The 25,113-nt window shown below is 36.4% G+C and overlaps 1 protein-coding gene across 1 annotated transcript; it reads right to left on the bottom strand.

Annotated features, from left to right (window-relative positions):
• Positions 1-1,654: 1,654 nt before the first annotated feature.
• Positions 1,655-13,971, bottom strand: slc2a15a (solute carrier family 2 member 15a). The gene is made up of 12 exons (XM_039672655.2): positions 13,731-13,971; positions 12,764-12,862; positions 11,206-11,366; positions 9,885-10,009; positions 9,654-9,799; positions 9,421-9,553; positions 8,071-8,258; positions 6,014-6,124; positions 4,655-4,756; positions 4,413-4,488; positions 2,814-2,941; positions 1,655-2,618 (listed from the first exon to the last, which is right to left on the bottom strand). Exons 1-12 carry the CDS (start codon positions 13,773-13,775, stop codon positions 2,364-2,366), a joined length of 1,569 nt encoding a protein of 522 aa, XP_039528589.1. The 5' UTR covers positions 13,776-13,971; the 3' UTR covers positions 1,655-2,363.
• Between the last annotated feature and the right edge of the window lie 11,142 nt (positions 13,972-25,113).

The following is a 25,113-nucleotide window of genomic DNA, read 5'->3' as shown; positions in this document are numbered from 1 at the left end:
TTTTTGGACAGCAGGGGGCAGAGTTGTGCCTGTGATGACAGGTGTTGGGCCGACAGTAGATTCCTCTGCTGCTAATTAGACCAGCATCCTCTCCTCCTGCTGACCTACAGGACACAGACACTCATTCCATCAGGGGAGTCAATTCACAGTGAAATATGAGCTGCCATATTTAGAGCTGCGCTGGGCGGGTGGAGATTTAAGAGTGACTTTATTCTACAAAAGATTCAGCGGGCGTTATTATCCACGCTGCCTCTCTCCGATCAGTGAAAATTAGTGCATAAAGCCAATCTGTCAGCGCTACCTGAAGTCGATGGTGCAAGTCTGATCCATTGAAAATATCGAAGCTCTGCCTTTTGGGAAATAAAACAGACCTGGACCAATAGGGCCATGGTGGCCCCAGACCACCCAATCATTAGCTTGTCCCACCTTGATAGATATACAGACACACACACACACAAAACATTGTTTAGTAGCAGAAGTAGCATAAGTATGATGTATTTTAAAACCTTGCCGGCACTGTAATTTCTCTTAAAACGACTTGGGACAGTACAGCTGTGCACAATGGCCCACTGAGAACCTGCTTAACCAGTGACCTTGAGCTCGGTGTTTGAAGACTGCCCAAACAGAAAGCCAGACACAATTCAGCTCACAATTTCTCTTCTTGGAGCGGGAGAGGAAGGCGTATGATATCATTAGTTTGTGTGGGTCTCTTCTGGGGAGATCTGGAGAGGCTTACACAGATGGAGAGCACCGCCAGGGGCTTGATAGACCAGAGAAACCCATTCATACTCGCACAAGCCTGGGATAAGAGAGAAAAGACAGCACTATACAAGCACAAAGCTCTCTATATAGATACATATCCATAATCTGATACATACCTTAAATGCAGTAATGTAGTACCCTGAATATCTGAATATAAACTGCCGTCCAGCTGTTTGGTATCCATAGGGGAAGGTGAGAGACTCTTCTTTTTAATTAAGCATTAAATCTGCCTCTTCAGTGAGTTAATGAAGCTCTTCTCTGACTGGCAAAGGCACTCTTTGGAAGAAGCCAGTGGTGTCTGTACTCAGATCCTGCTTTGTAAGCTTTTTTTCACTCTGCACCCTGATGTTCTCAATAAATGGGTTACCACAAGCTCATTTAAAACACTTTTATTTGGTGTGTTATAAAGTTTTAAATACTATAAAAATATTTTTAGTACATGTGAGGTCAAATTAAGATATATCCATATAAATTAGATCGAAACTCAGATATAATATATAGATAATATATATACAGTATAAATCCTTAATATATTATATTACCTTAATACACTACCCTTCAAAAGTGTGGGGTCTGTAAGATTGTTTTAGAAGTCTCTTTGGCCCAAGTTGTCATTCATTTCATCAAAAATACAGTAAAAAACTGTAATATAAAAAATACTGTTTTTAAAATTTAAAATGTTTTCAGCCATTAATCCAGTCTTTAGTGTCACATGATCATTCAGATATCATTCTAATATGCTGATTTGGTGCTCAAGTAACCTTTCTTATTATTATCAATGTTGAAAATATGCTGCTTACATTTTTTTTTTAAATTTATATTTTTTAGAGAGTTCAAAAGAACAGAATTTGTTTAAAATATAAATCTTTTGTAGCATCATAAATGTAAATAGTCACTTTTGGTCAATTTAATGCATTCTCGTTGAATACAAAACTTACTGACCTTACATTTTTTAATGGTAGTGTATACAGTACATACACATTTACAGCTGTAGCAGTATTCACAATGACTGTAAATAAAATTCAACATTCTTAAAACAAAGTTAAATGTAAAATACCTGTGCAAGTTTGATCTCAGTGTATTTAAAGTTGCTACAGCAGTCTCTGATGAGGTGGTATGTGAGCACCTGAGCATTTCCAAATGATCCAATGCCATTTAATGCTCACAATGTGTGCAAGAGATCATCATATCAAGAGATCAACTATATAAGATAAACATATGTATAATACCTATATACATGAAGACATTTCATAAACAGGAATAGTCAAAAAAAAAAAAAGCTTGTGATTTCAAAAGTTTTCAAGATACATGTCAATGTCACTGCCCTTGCACACAAGGTATCACAAAGCTCAGGATGTTTAAGCATCATTACAAAACTAAATGTGATTCTGAAAACTAATCTCAGCTCAGCTTTTGTTATAAGGAGGAATGTACAGTACCTTCTTGCAGTCTGAGCCCATTGCGCACAAAAATAATATCCACGAGCTGCATATCCATGCCTTTCTTTCAGTCAGGCTTTTATTGCATGGATGATAATTGATATGATTAGAGTTGATCTAATCCCTAAACTTTTCTTATGCATTGTTTGCTTTCATCTGAGTTCAAGGACAGGAAGAAGAGCTGTCGAATTCAAGTGAACCATTCTCAAGGGTACCATACCCATTCATCTTTTTCAGTTTGAGCTGGTCTGGGTGAGTGAGGGCCTGGCTCTCTTCCACAGCCTCTTTAGTAGCAAACATCTGACTAATCTCTACAAACGTCTTATTTTTAGTTTCAGGAATAACAAAGTACACGTAGATGGCCACTGCCAGACACACGGAACAGAACACCAGATAGCAGTAGGACCCAGCAGACCTCTGTAGCAGAGAAAGGAATGCAAACTAAGTTATTCCTTTTTTAAAACAGCTGAATTAAATGAAGATGATTGAATTTCATACTGATTGACTTTGACAAATGTTTTCAATGCACAAGGTGACCTCAATCCTGGAAAACCCTTTTCTGATTATACGCTGTGTACCTCTAGCTTCAACTGTGCTATACGAGTACGATACCTGAAGGAACGGAAAGATGAAGCCGATGGTGAAGTTCGACATCCAGTTAAGAGACCCTCCCACGGTGTATGCGGCAGGACGATGGGATTGCTTGAAGAGCTCAGCCGTGATCAGGAACGGAACACCCGCTAAAACAGACACATCCGTATTAATGTGTGACAGCGTGTTTATTTTTCATGTGTAATAACCAAACTTCATCTCAGAGAAAAAGTACTGTGAAACCTAGAACTGTTATATTTTTTCAGCCTAATACAATGCATAAAAGCATAAAATTATGAATGCACTTTTATGCACATGCATGTACGCTCTCCTCTACTGTAGTGCAACAGTTCTTGGAGAGAGGATAATAAACTAGCTTTATGAAGAGCTCGTTATCTCAATATGCAGGAAGCAGAGATTGTTCCACTGCTTAAGTTCTAATCCCTTTTGGTTACAAGTGAAAAATAAGGAGGCACAAGGTGTTATTTCAAATGTAATGAATTCAGGAACAAGCCAAGCGATGGCTTCATTATTTGTGCGTGATAATTGCAGCAGGAGGCATGCTGCAGTTAAATTGATAAGGAACTCTGCTTGTAATTCATTGTTCATGCAAGATTTTGTCTTAAAAAGCCATATTCATCATTGTTTATGAACAATGAGCCATAAAAAATCCTAATTAAAGACGTAATTACACCGATTGAGACTGGGGCCTGAGAATGAATTATAGATTTTGGAGTTGGGTAGGATAATGCATCAACTCAGTAAAGCACTTCTAGTCTCATTCATCACTGTAGCAGAGCTACTCCTCTCTGTTCTTATTGTGCGCATAAACTAGGAGTCACATGCTCATCCGGCACTAATAGAGGGAAGTACACACTTAGACTTTCATACTTTCATCTTCGAAACTCTTTAAAATGCCAATATATTCTCACTATATCAATTTAATGCAGTTCGGTCTAGATTGTGTCTGACAATTACCAAATATTTTAATATGAAAAAATGTGGTTCACGATCACACATTTTTGTGTAAACTAAGAAACTCAATAAATCTGATTTGGAACAATGCATCTTCTGAGTGCTAACAGAAAAGTATATATAAAGTATGTGTGCTTACAGAAAATTATATTTCATACATTTTTTTTATGTAACATCTAAGTTAGTATTGTAGAATAAATAAAGAATACATAAATAACATAAAATAATAATCTAATAAAAAATAAATTTGAAACTACTTATTTCTGAAAGTTTGAAAGTCTTCAAACCATTCAGAACAGATAAAAATGTAAACATGGAAAATTTGGACCAAATATAATGTCTTTGTAAAATGAATATACTCTAAAATGAATAAAATGAGTAAAATGAATATAGAACAACCTCTAAATCTCAAACATATATTGAGGTCTAAGCTCTTGCTTTTCAAAATTCTTCCCCCAGGTGTCGCTATTTCACTATTTGAAGACGTCATCTGGGAATTCAGGGTCAAAGAGCAGGCAACTACTCATCCAATTGAAGCAGAGCTTTACTGAATAAGTCTGAACATTACTTTGTGTGATGTAGCAATGCAGATCACTTTAGATGTATATTAAAAGGAGAAAGGGTGAGAGACACAAAAAAGCTCACCTGGTCCAATACAGAATCCAGCAATTATACCCACCACACACCCCACACTCACATATTTCATGAAAGGCACATGTGTCTGAAAATATGATAATAGGAAATGGTGATTAAATGATGTAAAGATGATAAAAGTAAAATAACGATGGCCCAAATATTTGCTGAGTCATTTCAAAGGGCAGTGCAATTTAAATTTAATTCAAGTTAAATTAAAGTATTTTTCACTTTATTGATTATGTTTTACTTACTTGAAGAATGAGAGACAGTGTTATCCCAGCACAACAAATTCCCATGACACTAAAACCTCCAATTATCAATGGCCTTCGCCCAAGACGCTCAATGGTGAAACACTGAAGGAAAAACAAGAGATGCAATGTGGATGTTCACAATAGGCACTTCCTTTTTGTCTTGATCAGATTAATCAGTAACTGCTGTCTTAAAAGGATGACTTTTTGTGATTTTTTGAAAGCTAATGTTGTAAACGCATAAAGTGGAACCTTGTTTTTTCATTAAATGCTGCTGAAATTGAGCGCTAAAGCTGTGCACTGTTGACTTAAAGGCGGGTGAAGCTGACATAAGAATGAATAGCTGTAATTTTATAACCAATCTCTAGCGTTCCTCTCGTGTGCCATTCGCATCCCGAGTGAGGGCCAATTGACACTGACAGCAATGAGTTCTTCTGACTAACAGTGTGCCTCTTTCTCTCCGGTTGCTGCTGGTGCATCACTAAATCCCGGCTAAGCGACGCAACTGGGAGAGAGCAAGAGGACTGTATCTGGCCTTCATTACAGCTCTGAGATGTGACCCAAGGAAGGAGGCGGCAAAAACAAGACACATCACTCTCTCTAACGCTCATCTTATACAGTGTTTTTTTTTATGAGTGTCAAAGCAGAAAAATACACAACGTGAGCAGAGAAAGATTGAGGGCAAAGCTAAATGAAAATGATTGAGATATGAAAAGACGTTCTTTCTCAAATGTAGCAACTCTAGTGTAGTAATAGACCAAGTGATGTCTAATAAACTATTTTGCGTCACTATATAACCTTGTCAGATAGTCTTTTACCACTATCAATAATTGAAACAGACAATTTTCACATTCGACTCTGTGAACGCATCGGTAGAATATGAAAACTTAACCCTGTGGGGCTTTCACCAATCTCTATAACTTCAGGTTCTACAGTGGTGTACTATATTTAATCGTTTTTAAAACAAAATAAATTTACACAAGAAGCAAAATCATACAAGATATTAAGAGATTGTTGTATGAAATATGACTGATATAAGAATATGCTGATTTAAGTTTATTTTATCCCTTTGGTTCTTGTTTTTGGCAAAAAAATATTTTATTTTATTAAGCTATTATCAATATATTTTGTTAGATTAATGCTTAAAACAAACCTTTTTTTTTTTTAATTGCCAATGGGGAATGAAAAATAAATTGAATTCATTTTAGAATGTTTACATTTTTTTTGTCAAACCTTATTAAGTAATAGACCAAATGATGTCCAATAAACTATTTTACATCACTATAACCCTGTCAGATAGTCTTTCTATCAATAATTGAAATGCAATTTTCACATTTGACTCAGCAAAATATGAAAACTCACCCCTATGAGGCCTGCAACTATCTCTATAGCTCCAGTTCCTACAGTGGTGTACTGGATCTCAGGGGCTGGGATTCCAGCGTTCTCAAAGATGTCGTTGGTGTAAAACCAGATCTGGGGAGAACATGAGAAGGTAAGTGGAAGGATAGTGATTTTGGCTTGTACAGGTGGCACATCGTGACTGCGAGCGGTTACGGCGTACAACACTTTAGATTCAATTTGAGAGCTGGAGGGCTGTGTGTGAGGTTAGGCAGGGGGGTAATCAGAGAGAACACAGACGGTTTGAGAGCTGCTGGGACTGTAGAGGACACTCACGGCCTGCCTCTCTCCTGCTGCTCATGCTGAAGTCAGCCAAGACTCACCACCTGTCAGCCCCATTTACACTGAATACACACACAGACGCTCGCAGGGTCACCTGCCACCTAAGGGCCATACAGTCAATGTCATTTAATATTCAAATTTGATATCAAAACCCCATAGGGCAAACCTGGATAGTCTTGGATTTGACATCAGCAGCTCAAGACTATGTTTTTGGGGAATTAAAGTAACTGTGAATTTGCAAAAGAGTCTTTAAGTACAGTAGTCAAAAAGACAATATTGATATTTCAGCTTTGGGGATTTCTGTTCTGGGGCCTTATGTATCAACACTGCGTGCGTACAAAAACACAGTGTACGTCAGTTTTCACGTTCACGGCCAGATGTACAAACAGTGAAATTAACGTAAGAATGTGCGTTCCTTCAAGTAAACTTCATGTCTGGTGTACGTACATTTGCCTCGATTTTTGTCCGTTGGCAAACAGTGGCAAACATTATACTACGAATTGTTCTATCGCACCACCAGCTGTCAGAAACAACATTTCAAGGCAATAATACAATTAAAAGACATTTTTCAAGGGAAAAAATGAATGTAAAAAAAAATTCTATAGCATGTCACACTGGTAAAACCTTTAAATGTGATGCTAGAAAGCTTTGTACAGTTCCGTTGAGAGAAGATCTTTATCAGCACATTGTGTTTTTGCTGAGATGCATCAATATTCTTATTCATAACCATGATTCAGGTCATAATACAGATGCCATAAAAGGGCAATACAGAGGCAAGTTTAAGGGAAGTGTCATCTAACAGGTGTTAACTTCAAAACTATACCATCAAACTACTACTAAGAAAAATAAAAGCTATCCGTTTCTGGAATCACAAGCTAATAGATTAAATTGTTAGCTCTGATTTAAAGGGGAACGTTTATAGATCAAAAAAGATTTGCCTAATCACCCTTTTAACGATGTAACAATTAAAAAAAAATGCATCTAATTTGCTTGAATAATAGCTTATATTTATTGCTGTAGCAGAGTAGTGCAAATTAGATTCCATAAACACTTTGATAAAAAAAGATTGTAATTTAAGCTCTGATGGATGAAGAGTGAGGTTTATGTCAGCTCTTTCCTCTTAATCATCTGAATAATTCATCTGCAGTTAAGTATTTTAAAAAGGTAATTCGCCTTTTCTGATGAATAAAGAAATGAGGGCTCTTTAGCCAATTTAACTTCTGGCCCATAGCCAATGCTCTGCTGCGCAGGCTGAACTCACTTTAGGGACTCTTTTTCAACTAAAAATGTACAACTTTTTATGCGTTTTAGCACGTTTTTGAAATGGTCTCTGTGTAAACAATAAAAATGTGAATCTGGGTGAAAACGATGATGTCATGCACATGCGCCTTGCATGTTCTGTCTATTGTGATTCATCGCCATCTAATGGCCAGGCAGCAAGATACAGCGTTTGTCTTTTTCGTGGATCTGTATGAATGGGGATTGTTCTGTACGCGGAAAATTCATTTTAAGCATTTCGTTGTTGTGTAAATGTACCCCGAGTTTCCTGCTTTTTATTTGATGGTGGAAGAAATTTTGTGAGGCTTTGTTTAGAGTCTAAATGCTCACCATATCCAGATCCCATCACTGTTCACATGACATCATCAAGTTTCTATTACAGGGAAGGACCAGGTACAACAAGCAATCTCAAAATATGCAGTGTAGTCAGCTCTAAATGTAAACTAGGATGTTAACCTTACCGCATCAATGCCAGACAGCTGCATACCGATGTTGATGACCACAACAGACAGGACCTGCCAGCGAACTGTTTGGTCGAGTAGTAGCTGCAAGACAGACACGGTCTCAACTGTGGAGAGAGAGCGTTGCTCCTCCTGCATCTCCTCTATCTCTGCTTGGATGTTGCATTTGGCTCTGTACCATTTCAAGGCTGCACCAACAAAGAGAACACAAGATATTGGTTCGATCGGGGGTCTAAAATATTTAACATGAGGTGCCTTTTTTGTCACTGTACCATATCCCAGTCATACCATTCCCACCACATACCCAACTTAAAGGGGCACTTGGCAACTCTAGCCATTTCTTCACTAAATTTCACTTTTGTTGTCACATGTTTTATCACTGAGGTCTCCCTACAGATGTGGGGGGTGTATTTCACAACACTGTAAAAAAAACTCACTTATGGCACCTTCCTCCCCCTTTCTACCGCTGCTTATGTGCATTTGTTATTATCGGAGCCAGGCAACTTTATCGTGTCTACCGAGGTGGGTAATACATCATTCAAAGTATCATAGAATTATGTCGAATGGCCATAAAGCAGTTCGTGTTTCTCGCTCGTTCTCGCTTCTCACGAGACTTCCTATTTCCAACTTACTGGGACGTTAGTCCCCATGTTGCAAGTTTGGTTTTCCGGCGGGGAATGCAGGGGGGAGCGAGGAAAGTCACCATTTTCACCAGAACAGGTTATTTAACCATCCAGATGATTTCTAAACAGTTTTATTAAGTTTAAATAGTTGCTAAGTTCCCCTTTAAGTATGACCCATGAAATAGCATATACTGTAATACTCATCTCATGGCAACAATCAACCTCCTACATGTCAATGAAAGAATGCATGCCTATACAGCAAAATCATTTTTTTTATCAAAATTTTGTCTTGTTTTCGAGTAAAAATATCTATAAGCACCCTTAAAAAAACAAAATAACATAAGACTATCAGAACGTTGATTTAAGTTTATTTTATCCCATTGTTTGTTCTTTTTAAGCAAAACAAATGTGATAATAATGATAATATATACAGAATATATATATATATATATATATATTACTTATATATATAAAATATATAATGAATATACTTTCAATATATTTGATTAGATTTATGCTTTAAAAATGGTAAGAAAAATAAATGTAGTTCAAAATCATGACAAAAATAGTGATTAATAAGTTGATCTTTTGCATATAATGTATTAATTTTTTTTTTAAATTCATGGTAGATTTGATGGTTGAATAGGATTACGCCATCACTATAGAGATTCATCTTTTGAAATATACCTAAATGGCTCAAGTTCTTACTCAAAAACATTTCTCTCACCAGTGATAGTGGCATGAACATTGTGCTTCTCAATCAATAGGTAGCGTGGACTTTCTGGAAACCAAGGTAACAACATCAACTGGATAAAGGTAGGGACAACCACAAGAGAGAGAAACAGTGGCCAGTGCTCCTCCTATCAAGAAAAAAAAGCACAAATTAAAACAGAATGCTGAACTCGATTTCATAACTGTATGATGTTAAATATAATATTGAAGTTAAATACGCTGTTGCACCTTCCCCAAAAGTTCATGCAGGCCCAAGATTTGAGCTGAGAAAACCCCAGCACAAATGAAAATGCTGGGCATGAGACCCAGGAAACCTCTCAGGTTTTTGGGAGCAATCTCTCCAAGGTACATGGGCACCACGCTAAGAGAGATACCTGGAAGATGGAGATGAGGAAAGCATATCAGAGTCCATTCATGTCTTTCTTTGCTCTCCATTCTTTTTTTTCAATTGGGACAGACCTGAATGTATTCCTGTGACAAAACGACCAAAGATGACCATTTCGGGCGAGCTGCAGATCCTGCTGAACCCCATGAAAGATGCTGCTAAGAACACCAGTATAGTGGAGTTTACCACTGTTCCTTTCCTGCAAAAGCAAACCTTGTGAAGTCCTGCTCTGGCACTGCTCATTAAGCTAGGACAGTCATGCTTGATATCCGGACACCTGGGAGTTTAACTATCAAAATCAGATAACTGATGTTCCATGACAGTGCTGCTGTGTGAAATAGCTGCATTCCTTGATTAGTTCTATCAAGTTGTAAACTTTCCCCCTGATTTACAGACGGCTGCACCGTGTTCTGCGTTATGATCACCTTACTGCTATAAAACATTTTGCTGGACTGAAATTGATTAGAACAATAAATAGGATCATGAATCATCGTCTTTCATTTGCATTTAAATGTCTGCAGTCAAATCTTGTGGCGCCACTCATAGACACTCAGAACAGACTAGACAGGAGTCTTCCAGAGTGCTTAACATAAGTGTAAAGAAGAAGCACAAAATAGAATTGTAAGCTATGGCTAGCATAGCGCACATAGTTAGAAACTGGTAAATTAAACGGTTTTGTCACTATGCAATACTACATAATGCCACAGATGTAAAAAATTCTGGTTGTGGCCATAAAAAAAATTCTGTCATTATTTACTCATCCTGATTTTGTTCCAAACCTATAAAAATAGAATACAACTGGGGGGCGGGGGTGCTGGATTTGAATACTAGTAGCTCGTTTCCATACAATTACAAAGAATGCAGACAGAAGCATTCAAGCTTCAAAAAGGACAGAAAGCATCATAAAGTACCATAAAAGTGGCCCCAAGACAGAGCTGTTGTTTGGCATCAGAAGACTTGGAATATAAATCACACAGACAACTTTTATGATACTTTCATTGTGCTTTTGTCTTATTTTTGTAAGCTCTATATTCTACATTCACTGTAATTGCATTGAAAAAACGACCAGTGTGTTATTCAAAATTAGTTTTCTATGGAATAAGTAAGTCATCCAACAACATTTTGAGTAAATGATGATAGCATTTTTATTTTTGTTTGAACTAATCAGGAACATGTTGGAGCCTAGTGGACTGAACAAAATGTCTGCTAGTTTCCAGAGTACAAACAAGGCCATTTACAAGGCAAAGGCAAAGTCATTCAATGCTGTCAGAGGGGTCAGGTGGGGTAACAGATGAGGAAGAGTATACCTCGGTGGCCTTGACACTCAGAGGAATTTCTGGTAGAGTGACCAGTGACCACAATATGCCAGATGCTATGGGTCTCCTTCTGACTTACCTTCCAAATTTGGTGACCAGTGTGCCCACCATCAAAGAGCCGACCAGGCCTCCAATCGCAAACACAGAAACGGTGAGAGAATACATGAGCGTCAGGGCCTCCTCGTTTAGTCCAGTTCCATTACGACTTACCACTGTACGGTTATAGAAGTCTTTAATGTACTGTGAGTGAATGGAAATGGAGAAACAGAGAAATTAAAGCATTTATTTCACAAAAAATCCTGTTAGTTACTCTTCATCATACTGTTGAAAAACTGTTGGGATTCATTTTTAGTGGAATTTTTGAAGATTATTTTGTTTTTTTTCCAAGTATTCCAAGTAAAACAGATTTTAAAGCTACAGAATAAAAAAATAAAAAATAACTATAAAAGTATCACAATAGTAGTACATACTGTATGTCCCATGAGAAGAACCTCAACGCCTGAAGAAAGCAAGTATGTTTCGAATGTCATGATAGTGATTATATTTTTGGGTGAAGATGAACTATTCTGTAAATTATTATTAATTTATTCATGTACACACAGAGAGGCATCATGACCAGCCATTCCAAATTTCACCAACTTTTCACATTTCAGGCATCTGTTCAGTGAGACACACCTACCTACATAGACTTACAAGCCTGTCTCGTGACAAGCTCTTCTGTCTTTTTTTTTATTTCTGTCACGCACACCCTTTTCTGCATACAGGCCAACTTTAAGGTCACAGTCTAATTTAATTTCAGTTTATGTACCTTTTCTTTTCTATTCCAAATTAACTCAAGCTGGAACACTGCAGACTTGGGAGAACTCCAATATTTCAATTTTTCTCAAATGAACTAAACAGAACAAAAACTTTAACAAAAAATGAGATTACCTATAACATTGATTGAACTTCTGCTTAATACATTTTTTTTTTGTTGGAATTTCTATGTTTGAATCCTCTTCATTAGCACGTGATGTTCCAAGAAAAACAGCACAAAACAAAGCCACTTACATAGGGTATATAACAGCCAGTCAGGAGACCAGACAGGAAAATTTAAATATTTTCATCATTAACAGGCTAATGGGGCAGGGCAAATAGGTCCCTACTTATATACACGAAGAGCTGCTAGAGGCAACCACTGAAGAACAAAATGCCTGACAAGCCAAGATGAACAAATAACATCTGAGTCATCTACAAAATATTAAAATAAGGCATCAATTCTTTGTTTCTTTAATTTTATGGAGAAAGACTAAGGAGATTACACACACACACACACACACACACACACATATATATTATATTATATATTAAATATACATTTATATTACTCTTTATATTATCCCACAATTCCTTCAATTTAATTTTACACATTACATCAAGAATGTCTAGAATCAGAATGCATTGAATCATGTTAAGGCAACATTCTCTGACATCTTGCGCAAGTAGAGACTCTGTGTTCAGGCCACTTTGTTTATTCTGATATCTCTCTACTGGAAGACACTTTTTTTGATGAATGGAAATGTATTGGTTATGTTTTGTAGTGATTACTTTTTTTGATGAGCAGTTTTGGCAATCAAGGTATTGTGAAAAGCTCTTACCCCAGCAGGAGAGTTGACCACAGCTAAGTTGTATCCATAGAGCATTGAGCTACCAAAAGAGGTCAGGAAAGCCACTGCCAGCAGAGATGAGGTAAGATGCTATTAAGAAGAAAAGAGCAAATATGTATGGACCATGAGCTTTAATTTTCCTCACTTTTTTCTTTGAAGTAGCTAGATGTTTCTGTTGTTTCTTTCTTTAAAAAAAAAAAAAAAGCTTAACAGAAACTATGATCACATGTAGACCAGATGTTATAGAATCACATTCAAAAGTAGTCTCAGACATTCTTAGTGTGTTTTGGAAAAACTGAATCAGAAAGGAAACAAATGTTGACTTCAGAATTCATATTGCTAATTACATGAATAATTGCATTACTATGCAATTATGAACATTCTATTATTGATCATAAAATGTTGGAGCAATAGTTTAGGTCAGATGAGGGGAGAATAGCTTTCTCATCGTGTGACTTCAGTGGTCGTTACACTTCAGATCATGAGTGGAAAACTTAATTAGTTCCACTAAGTGGTCAGATACAGTTGGTTATGTATAGTCCTACATGTGAGGGACGTTGTTGAAAATGTCTTGTGACATTAACTTAATGGATTTTCTTTGTTCTACACATCAATTCTTACAAAAGAAAAATTTTTTGACATTGAAAATTAGTCAACATTAAATATTATTGATATTAAAATACATTTTAAAAAACTATTAACTAACCCTACAAAACCAAACTATAACGACCAAATAAAATAAACTTAAAATAAACTGTTTTCTGTATTATGTAATTCTGCAATTTGAGACATAGCCTATATAATATGACATTCAGAATAGGGTTTAAGGATGATCAGACAACTAACGTTAGAACGAAAACAAATAGGATAAGTTACAAAACATAGGTCTAAGTTACTTAGGCTATATTAATAACAAAACAAGAACATTTTAAGTGATAAAATAGTGTAGGCTACTTACCGACGTTATTTTGCCTGGACTCGTAATTAACACTTCTTCGGCCATTTTAAAATTGTTTATAGGCTACAAGATTTCTTGAGAAAACCCGTGTGAGTTAAGTTTAGTTAGTTACGACTGGCCGTGTTTTAGAGCTACCGGCTTCTCCACCGACTTCATCTTTGACATGAGGGAGTGGTGATAGTAGACATGAGGGTGTGGCCACACTGGATTGACAGCCAAAACATCGTATGATTGACAGCGAGTCGACCACTCATCTCATCAGTCCTGTCCTTCACTTCCGACCTGAAGGCGCGAGTCTCTTAACAAGGCCAAGCTTGTACAATCACATGACAGTCAGCAACGTGATTCCTGCTGAAATCAATTAGCTAAGTGAATTTACAAGGTCTGCAGTCACTAGAATGAGGGAACTACGGAGAATCATAATAGTAAGTAATTCAAAAGACTGGGGAAGAAATCCAACGGGGGAGCAAAAAGGCGATATTCATAAATGATTTGGTGTATCAATCGATTTAGAATAGATGAGTTGGATACATAAGCGTTATTGAATGCCACTAGTGTCATTCTGTGAACTCAATTAGGATATAGTGCGTTTTAAACATCTATATATTTTATCTTTTGATATTTTAACCTTCAAATGGTCATCGTTTCCTGTTAACACTTCTGGGTTTCGGGCTAGTTATTGATCATTTCACAAGATGTAAACAACACTGGCCCAGAAGCACTTCCTGTTTCAGTTTTTTAACACTACATAAAAGCTGGGATAAAATACAACCAACAGAACATTTAAAACTCAATCAAAAAGTTAAACAAACATCTTTAAGATGTTTTCTTTACATGTGAAATAAAGAAAACAGTTACAAACTGAAACGGGAAGTGCGCTGGACCAGTGTTGTTTACATCTTGTGAAATGGTCTAGGAATTGATTGAGTAGTTGTACAAAAAAATATACATTTTTAATCATACAAATAATCTATCATTTATTTTTTTTTGTTTACTTATCTATTTATTAATGCTGTGTTTTTGGAGATAAAGTACTTTTGTATCCATAACACACAATTCCTCAACAGTGTTGGGAGTAACGCATTACAAAAGTAATACATTACAGTAACATATTACTTTTTGCTGTAACGCAGTAGTGTAAGGCATTACTAATCAATTTTCAGTAATATTTTACTCGTTACATGTTCAGTGAGGCTTGTATTACAGTTGTATTACCGTGTATTGTCTGCTTTTACTTCTTAAAGGCAACAGACTATGTGAAAGTTTTAAAGCAGTCTTTTAGTGCCAGTTCAGAGCGGTCGCGTCTGTAACATTGTTTTTTCCTCATAAATGCGAACACGAAAACTAAAATAAAATGAATATTTATGGAGACTGGAGAGCCAACCCTTCCTCATCCGAAGTGTAATTAACAGAATTACAAAAAATATATATTTGCCTCCTATTTTTTTGTCACGCATGAATGTGTGTCTTTTCCCTAATATTAAAAATAAAACATAGACTGATATTTGTCTAATGTGTGGAGTCCTTTAAGGAAGTAGCCTATATACGTTTTCAATACATGTATTTTCTGAGAATTTTTATTTCAAGTTTTGACTGCAAATGTCATCATGTCCATAATGCTGGACCCAATTTTAAATAATTTATCCTGAACTAGTTTTGTGGTGTAGGTCTACGTATTTTATAATGTTAACTTCAAATAATACTAATAGCCTAATTTAAAGATAAGGCAGCATTGGATCTGGACAGTAAGGAGAATAATGCTGGGAGTTGGAAGAGGTGTGTCGCGATTCTGTAGGTTCGTGGATCTGAGTCGTGTGGCGAATCGCGATTTCGGTTTCATATTACATATCGTTACCAGTGTTGTGCAAGTTACTTCCAAACTGTAATACATTAGGTATTACTTGTTACTGTTATTTAAAAGTAATTCATTACCTTACAATATTACTGTCTCAGAATTGTAATGCGTTACATTACTCATGTATTACTTTTGAGTTACTTTCACCAAAATAACTAAGTAGAACTTGACTTTGGGGCTGTAACGATATGTAATATGAAACCGAAATCGCGATTCGCCACACGACTCAGATCCACGAACCTACAGAATCGCGACACACCTCTTCCAACTCCCAGCATTATTCTCCTTACTGTCCAGATCCAATGCTGCCTTATCTTTAAATTAGGCTATTAGTATTATTTGAAGTTAACATTATAAAATACGTAGACCTACACCACAAAACTAGTTCAGGATAAATTATTTAAAATTGGGTCCAGCATTATGGACATGATGACATTTGCAGTCAAAACTTGAAATAAAAATTCTCAGAAAATACATGTATTGAAAACGTATATAGGCTACTTCCTTAAAGGACTCCACACATTAGACAAATATCAGTCTATGTTTTATTTTTAATATTAGGGAAAAGACACACATTCATGCGTGACAAAAAAATAGGAGGCAAATATATATTTTTTGTAATTCTGTTAATTACACTTCAGATGAGGAAGGGTTGGCTCTCCAGTCTCCATAAATATTCATTTTATTTTAGTTTTCGTGTTCGCATTTATGAGGAAAAAACAATGTTACAGACGCGACCGCTCTGAACTGGCACTAAAAGACTGCTTTAAAACTTTCACATAGTCTGTTGCCTTTAAGAAGTAAAAGCAGACAATACACGGTAATACAACTGTAATACAAGCCTCACTGAACATGTAACGAGTAAAATATTACTGAAAATTGATTAGTAATGCCTTACACTACTGCTTTACAGCAAAAAGTAATATGTTACTGTAATGTATTACTTTTGTAATGCGTTACTCCCAACACTGATCGTTACAGCCCCAAAGTCAAGTTCTACTTAGTTATTTTGGTGAAAGTAACTCAAAAGTAATACATGAGTAATGTAACGCATTACAATTCTGAGACAGTAATATTGTAAGGTAATGAATTACTTTTAAATAACAGTAACAAGTAATACCTAATGTATTACAGTTTGGAAGTAACTTGCACAACACTGTTCCTCAACTAGTCTACACCATAGCTTGCATATGAAATATTATTTTTTTTTATGATGCATTGCATTTATGCTCTAGTACTAGGCCTTCATTTCTGTGTAAAAAAATTCAAATTTATGCTGGATATTTTTTTTTTTTGACACATGAAGAAAATATATTTAGTTTTTTTTTCTTCACATTTCCCATTCATTTCAATGTGTGGGAAATATGACCCATATTGACCCAGAAGACCAGAAGTGTAAACATTTTTTTTTTTTACATACCTTCAGAACAACCATATCAAGCCCAGTTTTTTGTGTGTGTATAGATAGATAATGTATGAAAAGTCACAATATCTTATTCCACTGAGATGAAGGGAACCTTTTTTTATCAAGGAAAACTTGATTGGGGACCCCATGACCCGATTGAGGGTTAAACTTTTGTTTGGTCTGGCAGGCATGTGACGCCAACTTTTTCTGATACAATAATTCCTCATGAATAAAGTTTATGTTGGCATGAAATTAAAATTCACCTATCTATTTCCTAAAATGAATGTTATAGATATTGAACAGTTCATATGTTTCAGCTCTCTCTCTCTCTCTCTCTCTCTCTCTCTCTCTCTCTCTCTCTCTCTCTCTCTCTCTCTCTCTCTCTCTCTCTCTCTCTCTCTCTCTCTAATGTTTAAGGAAAATGTCATTATTAAGCGACTTCCAGTGAAAATGACCGTTGAAACGAGAGTGCAAGCATCGGATTCGTTTTGATTACAAAGGCCACATTTCAAAATCCATTTAACAAACAATTAAATACTAGAAGTACCTGCTCTACCGTTTTTTTCCCTTTTCAATTAACGTTAGCCCATGTGTTGGGTGGGTATACAACAAATTGTTGTCAACAATTTGACAAAAATGTCAAATTTGTCTCACTATTGCCATTTCATAGCGACTTTAAGTCTTGTTCTATATTTGTTTATTAAATATGCTCATGTGTTGTTTTTTTTGTGAATGACAATTCATAATACTTTAACTCTGAGGTGAAAGAAATGGTGATAGTGTAAGATGGCTCTCTTTGATCATAGCTACTTCCATGTTTTACATTAGAAAGATGTTTTGTCTATGAGTCTATTAACTGTATATTTATAAAAGTATATTTATAGTATGAATGAAATTCAGATGTACAATCATGTTGTCATGTGTCAGGTGTGGCTTCACTGCCATTTACAAATCCTCTCCCGTGGCTTTATAGTAAAGTGTCCAGTCGATGCGCGTTTCAAAATATCACCAAAAGTTGTACGTCATCTGGAAACTTTTCACCTACACTTGAATACTATGATGAATGCTTCTTAGTTCACATGCCGTTCCTCATCTCTTGTGTTTATTTATAATCCGCGTGACTGTGAATGGATTCAAACAAAGGTAACTGTAGAGTTTGAGTCACGAGTTAACACCATTTTTTACAGTCTATGGTTAACACTTATATGATCATTATTAGTTGAAGTGTGGTGATGATGATGACACGTTTTGATGTGTGAAACTCAAAGAAAGTTCCAGAGATCTTCGTCACTGGCCTGTGATTGCCTCAGGACTTACACAGGATATGACTGATCTGTCATAAGACTCATATCAACAACTTCATGCTGCTTTGCGAAAAGAAGTTTTAAAATAATACTCCATACATGGAAAGCATATGTGTCTTAGGGGCAACCCAAATAGGAAGATATGTAAACTTGAAATGTAGGCTAATATGAAAAGGCTCTTCTCTTGATCTGCTAGCTGGATATTTTTAATGCTTGCTTGGACCAGGGTCTGCTATCAGCATTAATTGGTGTTTGAGAGATGACAGGTTTGCTGTTTTTGTGATGTCCCCAGACTCCCCAGTATTGCATTGCTTGTATTTTGTGTTCTCATCCAGTTGAATTCAGGAGAAGTGAAATCTTTTAATTCACATTGTATTAAAGTCAGCTACATTTAAACTTGCTAAAGCGTCGGCAAATAGGTCAGAACAATCGCGCTAAATCTACAAGGATCTGTCCCTGATTTTGTTTATTTTAAGGTTGACAGATAATATCGAATAGACTGGACACATGATTGTTACAAACGTGATGTGCATGTTAAAAAGAGTTAAAGTCAATAATAACACAATGTTATAGCACTCGCATACACCTCTCAGACAGCGTACCATCCCGAATTCAGTTCTGTTCTTCAGCTTATATGGCCAAATACATGTCAAAATGAGTAGTATTCATGTAAACAGTCAGTTATGTATTAGAACGTAAACGGTTAAGAAAATGCACTATGTGACAGTATATGGGATCCTTGTTTTAGCTCTGCAAGTGACAACAGCCTAATGAACCTGCTGCTGTCTGTCATTAATGTTAAGCAAACAACAACTTTGAAGTTTTTACCTCTTTTCCACCTCACTTTTAAATGCCCATGCAGCCCCGTAAATTTTATTTTTAGCAGCAATTCAGGGGCGGCAATTGCTTAAATCGCATGGTGAGTTCATTATTATTCTTAATGAAAAGCACAACAAAACAGTACCATGACAAACTTGCTTTTATTAAACAGAACTTTTATTAACAAAATTAGTGTTTAAAAAAAAAAAAAAAAAAAAGCAGTCAGCTCACCTCACTCTTGTCAAGACAGCACTCCTCACTCTCGTCACTAGGGGTGTAACAGTTTAAATTACTCACGGTTCTTGAGTTCTTTGGTTTTTTCACGGTTTTAGGGTCACAGTTTCGGTTTGGTATGTGCTATGTTAAGGGGAAAAATAACTACGGTCAAATAAAAATATAGAAAATAAGAACAAATAATCCAACTATGCAACATCACAAATAAATACAATAGAGCAAACATACAAATAAAATAAACATTTTTTTGAGGTATCTAACAGTAGTTTTCAGGTACAGAAATTAAAGTAATTGAATGTAAGACAACATTGCATATAATCTTCACCCACTGTATTAAATTTAAGTATTTAATCTTAAATGTATTTTTTAAGCAGGGTTCTTTATTGCTGTTGCATCGCTGTAGTATTCTCTAAGAGTGTCAATTTCGATTTTAAATCAAAATCAATCGAAATGAATTAAAATCAAAATCGAATGAAATTAATTCACAATCTCGAACTTCAAATTAAAAAATTAAATCGTCGATGCTGCCACGGTCCCATCATGTCACGTCCGTTTGGCTTGCCAAGTGGAAAAAAAACGCGTGTTGAAGTGCTGCGAGTCGATGGTCAACCTTCTCTAACATAGCTACAGCCATTCAAAAGATAGCATGGCAACTGCAGATGCAGGAGACCCATCGACGTGTGGAAGTTTTTTTGATTTCCAGTGAGTTATGTTGACAACGTTCGTGCTTCAAAAAAGCCACCTCTCCCCGAAAAGTTCAGAGAGTCTCCCGCATATTGATAGCAGCTCCCTGAAGCACTCAAATTAGTTAAAATCTCCTGGAGAGTGAGATCTAGAGTGAGCGAGCAAGAGCGAGACAGAAAAAACTGTGCTCCAAACCATATTGCGCACATGGCAGAGAGGGAGAGAGTGAGAGACTTTGCGTGTGTGCCTCATGAAGCGCATGTAAGACAGAGAGCATCCTGATTGGCTGATTGATAAAAATCGAGAATCGAATCGAACCGTGACCTTAGAATCAAAAATGTAATCGAATCGTGACACCCCATAGTATTCTCAATATACATTAGCCTAACTCTGTCTGTTTGTTTTAATGTATCGTTCATTCTCTACCTGCAGTTCGTCACACACTTGCACCGTAAAAGCTGCAGCTGAACACTGGTAACAACGATATCGCAGCAAGCCGACTGAATAACTTTCATAGCTTTAATAAGAATCAGTGTTTATTTAATTCACAAAGTGAAGACTTTTATTTTTACATTTGCTTTTTCAATTTCTGTTTTGGACATTAACTTATCACATATCACACTCCTCTTTAATATCGTGCAGCCCCAATTAATAAGTAACTGAATTATTTTTTCAGAGAAAGCTGACCTTGTGGCCTGACATGGCTTTACCTAGTCAGACTTCACATATAAAAGTCAAGTCTTTTGTTCTCTATTTCCATGTTGATTCAATCCTGGTTTTATTATGGCACTGATAGAGTAAACGTAAAGAAACATGCTCTTCACAGGCTCATCATCATTCCTCCTTCACTCCTCAATCCTCGCTAGCATGTGACCCTGGAGTATAGATTGAGCCGGTTTAGTTGATTGCTGTTGGTGTGTTCTTGTAATGTAGGGTTTCAGAGTGTTGTGTAGTTGATCAGGTTAAGAATGACTTAGATTGATGGCTGCCCCTGAAACCTAATATCCTTTCCCTCTATGGCTGATTCTCTGATGAATGTAATCAGGGACAGCTACTCACAAGCTGACAGCAGGTTAGATTTCTCCAGATCAATGGCTATGTCCTCTGTCTTTTAGAGTCTTTCTTTATAGCCAGTGGTTGTTAAAAATCACACCTCATTCACTCAGCTGTATTTGTTGATTTAGAAGAACTTGAGCTGGATATGATTTATGATTGATATATTAAAATAGTAATATTGTGAAATATATTATTACAATGTACAAATAATAATAATTTCCAAATAATAATAATTAATAATAATAATAATAACTTTTGATCTATTATATAATTTAAAGGTAGTGTAGACAATGTTTTAAAAACACTTTTTGTTATCTGATTTAAATCGTTTTTTCCTCCTTCTTAAAGGGATACTCCACTTTTTTTGGAAATAGGCTCATTTTACCACTCCCCCAGAGTTAAACAGTTGGGTTTTACCATTTTCCAATCATTTCAGACGATTTTCTGATATTTAGAAGAATATCAGTAACCAGACAGTTTCTGGTCTCATTGACTTCCATAGTAGGAAAAAAATATACTATAATATATATATATATATATATATATATATATATATATATACTATATACTATATAAAAAAAACCTCCCTCAAATACTTTTACTACAGCTATTATACGTTTTTACTATTACAGCTATCGCGATTACCGAATCGTGAGAAGTTTTTGAAGTATTTAGATTTCCATCACATAAAATGTTGCTGTAATGAGCATTGAGCAGCAGAAATTAAACGTAACGTAACACATAACAAACATTGGTAAAACATTGGTAAAAAAATAAAAATAAAGTGAAGGTAATGTTGGTGGTGGTTGATTATTTAGCTGTTAATGGCAAAGTATGAGTTGAAAAAATATCAGATTTGAAAATGGCAGAAATAGTGGCTTACTGTTTTTTTTGTTTTTTGTTTTTTTGGTGTTAACTTTATAAAATCTTAACAGTTGCATTTCAGCAAAATAAATCAATTTACAATTTGGAAAGATGCAATTTGGAAAGTGTGATGTGTAACCCAATATATTTATAACTACAAATATTAAAAAATATATATTAAAAAACAGGTTTTGGTTGGGTTGTGGAAATTACTATTTATTTTGCAATGTCTAAAAAAAAAAAACAAAAAAAAAAAACCATATTATTTAATAAAAATCAGCACAGCCAAATTCAGGCCAGGTATCTAGGCATACTGGGGAAACAAATAATGCCAGTAATATTTTAATTAAAAATGTTTCATTTTATGAAAATGTCCAGTTCCAAAAAGTACCATAGTTGGAGAATCACCCTTTTGCTGTTTAATATTTTTGTTGAACCATGACACTTTTATTTTTTCAGGATCCTTTGAATATGAAGTTAAAAAAACAGCATATATATATACACACATACACACACACACACACACACACACACACACACACACACACACACATGTATGTATGCTTATTTTAGTTTGTATGTCTATTGGTCAAAACAGTTTTTTGATGAAAAAAAGTAAAATTCTTGTTAGTCAAACCATTGAAGCCCTCTTGTGGCCATCTAATTTACATAAAAATCTTCCAGTTACAAAAATCACTGAAATTGGATGGCAAATGGGATTTGTCGACTCTTGGTGTAATGCAAGAAGCTGTATTTTCGAATGCTCACTTTATTAGAAGTGCCCTTTGGCTGACTGCTGTTTAGCACACATTCAGTGAGGGCATCGCACAAGCTCATGTGAGTGTGTCGAGGCACAGAGGATACATACAGGGGCTTTAAAAGGCTCTAAACTCGAGCTACCGCATCTGCGAGCCTGCATACATCACTCTGTTTATCGCTGCCACCGCTAATTGAACATAGGCTCACAGAATGGTGCCCCCATGTGTTCCATAGCGGCGCACAGCCATTGGCTGTTGTCGCGGCGACGCAGCCATTAATGAGACAGGGCCGGGAAGATGGATTACCCGGTGCCATATTGCCCATCATCCCCAATCAAGAACCACCCATGGAAATTGATTGTTCTAATTTGCTCTCATTATTATTATAATACCCGGACAAAATAACACACACGGCTCGCTGTCAAAGCGGTGAAAACCAGCCATTAGTTATGGGGGAGACAGCAAATGCGTTTTATGAGTTTCGCAGTTAGTTGAGACGTTGGATGCAAACACATCTTAATCAGATTTCCCCTCCCTCCATCATGGTGATATAGCATCTCATTATCTCCACCTCAGAGAGTGGTGGAAGAGAGTACACATTCATTTATTCTTTAATGTCAATGTCACAGTTTTACTTTGTGAATAATGCCTTGAACTTTCCGTGAACAAGAACAGTAGCGACTGCCAATCCGAATGGCAGAGAGGAAAACAACATCACGCTCTAGCCAGGTTGAAAACTATTACCCTGGAAACAAACGAGGAAAAAAACTGGGGTTTAATTTGTCGACTTCACTGTAGTCAGCAACTTCATCCGCTCGTCTCTCATAAGAGTTCTTGTTGTTTTTAATGCACTCATCAGCTTTCCTCGGACAGTTGAGAGCTGCTCTTCGGGTGCTTAGTACCCCATCTAACCAAAAAGAACAAATGGTCAATACCTCAGGATGTGTCATGCGGGATGACTATAATTAGTCCTTCCTCCACTTCAGCCAATGATGTACATCATAAACGCTTTGTCTCCAGAGCCAGATTAAGACTGCAGCCCAGCGCTGCTCCCAAATCCTCCCTGCTTACACTGCACTCTGCCTGTCTCCAGAGTCCCTCGCATTATATATGCAAGAAGTTATAAGGCATGGAAACGATCAAAGCAGAATATGGTTATGCATCCCTAATCACAAACTAGCCCCACGAAACCTCGGCGGTCTCGCCCTTTTTATTGGGCGGTGGTGAGAAAACGGCAGGTAAATCAGATGAAGATTACACCTCAGATAGTTTTATGACAGAGCCAGGAGTCCCATCAGGGAGGAATTTCTAGCGTGGTCAGCAGCATATGAATGGTGGGGGACATAGTCTGGAATTAGGGCTGTAATTTAAAGCACTCTAATTACAACAATCACTTACATCCAGGCTTTTACTTGTCGCAACGTAATACGATTAGCAATGCAAGTGGATAGCTTCTGTACCCGTTTTCAAATATGGTGTAGTTTTATGTGAAATTTGAACGCAATGGTCATTATGGTCAGGGATGTAGAGAGCTTTTTTATAAGGTATTAACCCAACAAAGCTTACTGTGTCATATTTGACATGGAATTTCTAAGGCCTCGAAGTTATCAACATGATCAAAACTTTGCTGATAAACCTGTTATACATGTCTTCTGTCTGATTTATAGTTTATACTTTTTTTTAGCTAAAGGCCAATCTGGCATAATTTTAAAATGATCCCACTTCGGGTCATGGTGCATGTCTTTTTGCTTTGAAATCTTTACTGATATCTGTGAAGTAAACCTTCAAGTAACTTTTATATTGATAGTTATATGTAAAAGGACAAGTTCGGTATTTTACACTTAAAGCCCTGTGCTAGCACAGCTGCGGCACACCAATCTTGAGTTTGAACCACGGTAGTATGGTACGTGCAAGAGAGGGGTGTGATATTCTCATATTCTACTGTCAGGACATAACAGTTTTAACAAATTTGTAAAAAATATTTTTGTTTTTTTACAAAAGTTACCTACAGCAGCTTTAAGATTGAAGTTTGGACACATGCTGCTGGCCTGAGAATGTTCGGTTTCTGTGGTTGCACCCCCTCACCTCCACAATGGTTGCATAGATGCACTGGATCAATCCTCAACAATCCAAAAATCGCTGCAAAAGATGCTTTCCAACAGGTTTTATTGTATTTTTTGTCCAACTCCATTGACTTGTATTTGATGTGCTGTGAGGCGATACCAACTGTGCTGGAGTGTCTGTTATTCAAGCTTTCAACAGAAAGAATGTACGGGTGTGAGGTGTTTGGAAAAATATGTCCACAGTTTTACAACGAATGGTAAAACACCTGTTGGAAAGCATCTATTGCAACGGTTTTTGTGTGAGGTTATCGGTGAGTTTCACGGCTTTGTAAACTAAAGTT

This window comes from Pimephales promelas, chromosome 11 (assembly GCF_988280905.1).
Source record: "Pimephales promelas chromosome 11, fPimPro1.hap1.1, whole genome shotgun sequence".
NCBI classification, from domain to species: Eukaryota; Metazoa; Chordata; class Actinopteri; order Cypriniformes; family Leuciscidae; genus Pimephales; species Pimephales promelas.
This window is presented reverse-complemented; position numbering and strand designations above follow the sequence as displayed.